The sequence below is a fragment of the Mustela nivalis genome, assembly GCF_964662115.1.
Source record: "Mustela nivalis genome assembly, chromosome: 4".
Taxonomy (NCBI): domain Eukaryota; kingdom Metazoa; phylum Chordata; class Mammalia; order Carnivora; family Mustelidae; genus Mustela; species Mustela nivalis.
Window position 1 is genome coordinate 8,431,932 of NC_139023.1, and position 5,397 is coordinate 8,437,328.

General features: G+C 46.1%; 1 protein-coding gene across 2 annotated transcripts; it reads right to left on the minus strand.

The window, feature by feature from the left end:
- Positions 1–1,592: 1,592 nt before the first annotated feature.
- LOC309863414 (growth-regulated alpha protein-like) lies at positions 1,593–3,599 on the minus strand. 2 transcript variants are annotated; one of them, XM_082728217.1, is made up of 4 exons: positions 3,263–3,599; positions 3,036–3,159; positions 2,844–2,927; positions 1,593–2,364 (listed from the first exon to the last, which is right to left on the minus strand). In XM_082728217.1, the coding sequence occupies exons 1-4, from the start codon at positions 3,354–3,356 to the stop codon at positions 2,349–2,351; spliced, it is 318 nt and encodes a 105-aa protein (XP_082584343.1). In that variant the 5' UTR covers positions 3,357–3,599; the 3' UTR covers positions 1,593–2,348. The 2 variants fall into 2 exon arrangements, with proteins under 2 accessions (XP_082584343.1, XP_082584342.1); XM_082728216.1 differs by lacking the exon at positions 1,593–2,364 and adding an exon at positions 2,371–2,801 and having other exon boundaries at positions 2,837–2,927; positions 3,263–3,489.
- Between the last annotated feature and the right edge of the window lie 1,798 nt (positions 3,600–5,397).

Consider the following 5,397-nt stretch of genomic DNA (forward strand, 5'->3'; position numbering starts at 1 on the left):
CTTACGCCTGGGGTAATGTGACAAAAACGGGATGAGTTGTCTCACTCCAAAAAGGGGAGCTGGGGGATACAATCTTCTCTGCTTATAAAGGGGAAGGAGGACTTTGTTCCACTGTCCTCCTTGAAGGGTCTCCATAACTTGCTAAAACTAAAACCCAACTCTAACCCCGTGTTATATAAGTAAATCTTTTCAAGAGTCAGATTACTCCTCCTCTCCACTGATAAGACCTACAGGTGCCTCCAAAGTCTGTGGCTTTATCTCTTTTGGCCTGTAAATGTTTGCAGGGCTAGCCTCCCAGTCTCCCACCACCCTGAAGCTTAACCTGATGCCTGGATGTAACCATTAGGTCCTCTTTTAGGGGATTAGAAAAATTTTATCATCTCTCAGGATCAGAGCAATTCATGAGACAAATGACAGATAAACACTTATGGTATGTGAAGAGGTAAGAACTTTTACAAGATCACTGAGAAACCCAAGGAAGTTTTCTTTCCCACAGCCTAAAACACATTGACCTTGACTTGGGGTTAAGGAAGGAGCTGGCGCTGGCATTCTGGATCTTCCAGAATGGTCGCATGTGTTTACCTCGATATTTAAAAATCGCTGTCCTGTCCATCTCCCTCATTCTGAGCAAGTACCATAGGAGTTACAAAGAGACTAAGATACTTAATTTTCAGGGTAGAGCATAGAGGCTCCAAGTCACTGTTTCTTTTCTACAGTTACCCAGCAACTTAAGACAAGTGTGGGCTTGTGCCACACTTCCTCCTGCTGAAGGCTACGAATGTGCCCGGGAAATAGGTCCTGAGTCAGAGACAGGCACACACCCTACCTGGCCCTCCCCATAGGTGCACAAATTCTTCTCCCTTTCAGATTGAGACTACATTCTCTTCCAGGCAGCTCAAATGCTATCCAAGTTATGAGATGACAGCCTTTGTTTCTGCTGTGAAAGCTGGAGGCACTCCCACTGTCCCAGGGGGCATTTAAATCCAAACTTTCAGGTTTAGAAATATTTGAACCATCACTATACTCGTGAAGCACTGGCACAGCATTACACGTGGTGATTGTTATCGGTCCTCGTCTTGAGATAAGGAAATAAGACCTTCTCACTTAGACCCTAGGCAGTTGAAACACTCAGCCAACTCACTTTTCCTGCTTTTTCCCCCCATTACACAAATTGTTCGAGTTCTAAGGAAGAATGTAATATACAGTTTAGCCCCCAGCTTCATTCATTAAGAGGGAAAATAATGTATAATTGAAAAACCATTTCACAAGATAATTTAAATGAAAGCTCTTTTTTAAAAAACATGTATTAACATTCGCAAAATTTTAAAGAGCTCTGACTGAATAACCGCTGTTTATACGGAAACGAAATGAATATTTTCTGTAAAACGGAGATTCTCAAAGTGGGGGACTGCAAGGACTTGGAAAAAGCATCAAATACACCTTTGTGAACAGAACTAAGGAGTGCCCGCGCTCACAGCAGTCTCTAGGTGGGTGTGACCTACAGTTACAAACTTCCAGTGCTTGGGTATTCAGAAGGAACAACAAATCAAGAAGGAAAAAAGAAAAAAAAAAACATAAACTAAACAAGAAACTTTTGTAAATAACTTTATTTTCATGCTAGTTGTAAAAACACATCAATAAATATTTAGATTTCTCTATTTCAAGAAATAGAGAAACACCACATAATTAACACTAAACAAGGCATTATGCCTTACAAGGGAAGACATAAAATGTCCAAGGGATATTTAAAACATTGGAGTTTTTAAAGCTTCAACATCAGAAATGTTGACCACACACTGTGAAACTCTCTCAATAAATAACAACCGGCATTCTACTCAACAGTACAAAAGCAGATGTGCGCCCACATCCCACGACCTTAACAGGGATGTATTTGCTTGGATTCCACACCACTTATCTCCAGGCTTTACCACGGTGAATGATATGGCATGGTTTCCCCCCACGGTTCCCCCCAGAAATAATAACTTAAATGAATGAAGAGTATTTAAGATTTGTCATCTACAAATTAAATAATAGAGCTGAACCAACTTTGATGGAACATGAAAATGACCTTTTAAAAGGTCATTTTTAAAATTTTAAAATAAGAGTACAGCAAATGACCCAATTCATGTCTTTAAATATTAGCTAGGACATTAATATGCTAGCTTTGAGAAAATAAATAAATAAATAAATAGATACATATGTTTTAAAAAAAAAAATAGAAGATTACTCTTCGGCAATAGTCCAATACATTAAAACACAGCCCAGGGAGTCTCAGGAGGTTTTTGTCTTCTGGCTCCATTTCACTAAGTCTGCAACAGTGAGCCAGAGGCTTCTGCCTTCTCTCTGTCTCAGTTGGTGCTGGCCCTGTGAGGAGAAAATTGTTGCCATTAATAGGATTCGATAAATTGACTGCAAAACCCCCTGCCATGTAACCACCACCTACATCACCGCCCCAAGAGACAAAACATTCCAGGCTCCTGGATCCTAATTAGGAATAAGCGGCCTGTGATCCCAATGGTATTATTAGCTTCAAAAAGCTGGAATGTGATGTCACAGTGGACTAAAAAATTCCATTTGGGATGTCACTTAAACCTCATAGCAAACACTTATAGTAGCTGTTTTTATTTTTTCACATTATTGAGACTTAAAGAGATTCAGTACTCTCCCTGGGGTTACAGGAAAAATCAAAGGTGGAGCCTACGTTACCCTTAGGGCAGGGAATCATTGCAGAATCCCTGATTTTCAGTCCTTCAGCTAAACCCTTGATAAAAACTCCCGGGGGCACTTGCAGGAGTGGTGACCTATGGCTCTCGTCCCACGTGTGAGTAAAAGGCACAACTCACTTGTTCAGCATCTTGTTGATGAGTCTCTTGACCAGGGGGGCTTCGGGGTTGAGACAAACCTCCCGCCCATTCTTGAGAGTGGCTCTGCGGAGAGAAGGCAGAGCCCGCGTCGGCGGGGGTGCGGCCGGGCGGCGGGACGGGGGCAGCGGGGCAGGGGGGCGGCCGGGGCTCAGCGGCGCGGGGGCCACTTACATGACTTCCGTCTGCTCGCAGTGGGGTCCCCAGGGCGTTACCACGACGTTCTGGACATTCTTGAGGTGAATCCCCTGCACGGTCTGCAGGCACTGGCAGCGCAGCTCGGCGGCCACGGGCGCCCCTGCGGGGAGAGCGCACGGGGTGAGCGCGGCGTCCCGGGTGGGCGCCCCCCGCCCCCGCCCCCCGCCCCCGCCCCGCCCGGGGGCTGCGGCCCCGAGTGTCACCTGCGGCGCGGCGGCCGGCGGGGAGCAGCAGCAGCAGCAGCAGCGCGGCGCCGAGGAGCCGGAGGGCGCGGGGGGCGGCGGCGGCGCGGGCCATGGGGCTCAGCTCGGAGAGTCGCGGCGGCGGTGCGGGCGCTGCGGAGCGGGCGCGGGCGCGGGCCGAGCGGGCTCTGTGGCTCCCGGAGCCGGGAGCACCGCTTTTATGCCCGGTCGGCGCGGGGAGGTGAGCGAGCCCGGGGCCAGGGAAATTCCCGGCAGCGCAGGTCGCTCCGGGGTCGGAAAGGCCGTGGCGGCCCCGCCCCGCGGTGGAGGGGGACCCGCCCGACCTCCCGCCGGCCCGGCCTCCCGCGTGTCCCCGCGAGTCGGGGACGCCCTCTTTCCGCCCAAATCCCCAAAGGGGGCGGGAGCGGTCTTGCTTGAGTCTGTGCCACTGGGGACTTGCCTCTTGCACGTTAGTTGTCCGGATTGGGGGAGCAAGGCCGGGGGAGGGGCGGCATGCTTCACGCATCAGTGTCGCCTGGTTTGATGGTTTTGCTGAAGCCTGCATAAGTAGACTCTGTTAAAATACATTTGTCATGTCACACTAGACACGAGAATGTTCTCCTTGTTCCTGGTATTTTACAATCACAAACAAATCATACTTTGTGTCATATCCTGAGGGGGTGAGGGGAGGAAGAGTGTGGAGCATTTAATTCAGTGTTTACTTTAGGATAAAGCGTCTTAACCCCGCATACCTCCCTTCCTCTATGCAATTTTGGAACTTCCAGAGCTGGAGTAATTCCATGAACATCATCTTTTCGGTCTAGCGGGCGTGGATTAATCCGTGAAGTAAGGGACTGGTGGTCACGCACAGCTGTTGTGGGGAGGGGAAGATGCATGGGGCTTATGGGGTCCACAATTTCTAGTTTTCTCCAAGCACAAAAAGGTCAGAGGAACCAGGAGCTGATGCCTAGTGTGAGTAGCACCCTTTGCTCCCAGAAACAGCTAGAAGACGTGTTTCTGTGAAATATTTAAGTGCTAGATCAAGATTCTAATCGCACTTCCTGGTTTTATGTTCCCAAATCTCATTTCATTTCCATGTTAGGTGGACTTTCCTGTCTCCGGTGATTTGATATCCTCTCTAGAGAAATAACTGCCATCATATTTTGTATTTTACTGATCTCTAGTAAGACATGTCAAGCTGTTTACACTAGTTTTTGTCCTTCAGGATCTCATTTTTCACCCTTAGTCTTAATGGGTTTTTGTTGTTGTTGGATTACATGTAGGTTTCAGATGACTAGGGTGTGAGTCTGGACGCAGGCCTGTGAGTAGAGTGGGGTTACCCAGTGCATCGGTGTGTAGCAGGTGGGGGAAAAAGATTCTATAGAGATGCCCAGAGGCTCAGAGTGACATTGGGCTCCACACTCCCCGGGTAAGGAATTTGGGTTCTCCCCATGACAGATAACAGACACTAACCTGTCTTTGCCTTGTTTCTCGCCTGTCAAATGAAGATTAAAGGTAGTATCTACCTCAACAGGTTGGAATGGTGAATAAATGTGTTAACGTTTATAAAACAGCAGTACATACAATATGCTTTAAATCATTCTTAAATAGTTAAAATAGAAATTGCTTTTTCTACATTACCAAACTGAAACTCACCTAGGAAAAAAAAAAAATTTTAAAAAGGAAAACACCTCATTCAAACAATATAAAATTTTTGTACTATGTTTGTTTTTTTCTTAAGAGAAAACTCAAAATGAATATTTTGTTGGTTAGTTTAATTGTTCAGTGATTTTATAATTCTAATTTCAGGAATTTCAACTATAAAATGAGACTAAAACTAAAGACGATCCATCTTATTAGAAAAGATTATGAGTGACTAAATTATAAATATAGATTTGTCTTTACATTTTTTCAGTAATCTTCAGTATAATCCTGAAAAAAAAAAAACCCAAGAAGTCTAAAATTTTTTTCTAAAGATTTTATTTATTTATTTGACAGAGAGAGAGAGATCACAAGTAGGCAGAGATGCAGGCAGAGACAGAGGGGAAGCAGGCTCCCTGCTGAGCAGAGAGCCTGATATGGGGCTCCATGTGGGGCTCAATGTGGGACTTGATGTGGGGCTCAATCCCAGGACCCTGAGATCATGGGGGAGCCAA

Bases quoted from the DNA above. Each gene is read 5' to 3' on its own strand.
- LOC309863414 (XM_082728217.1), bottom strand. From the start codon at position 3,356: ATGGCCCGCGCCGCCGCCGCCCCCCGCGCCCTCCGGCTCCTCGGCGCC. The intron at 3,160-3,262 runs GTGACACTCGGG...CTCTCCCCGCAG, and splicing joins CGCCGGCCGCCGCGCCGCAG to GGGCGCCCGTGGCCGCCGAG. The intron at 2,928-3,035 runs GTAAGTGGCCCC...TTCTCTCCGCAG, and splicing joins TGCGAGCAGACGGAAGTCAT to AGCCACTCTCAAGAATGGGC.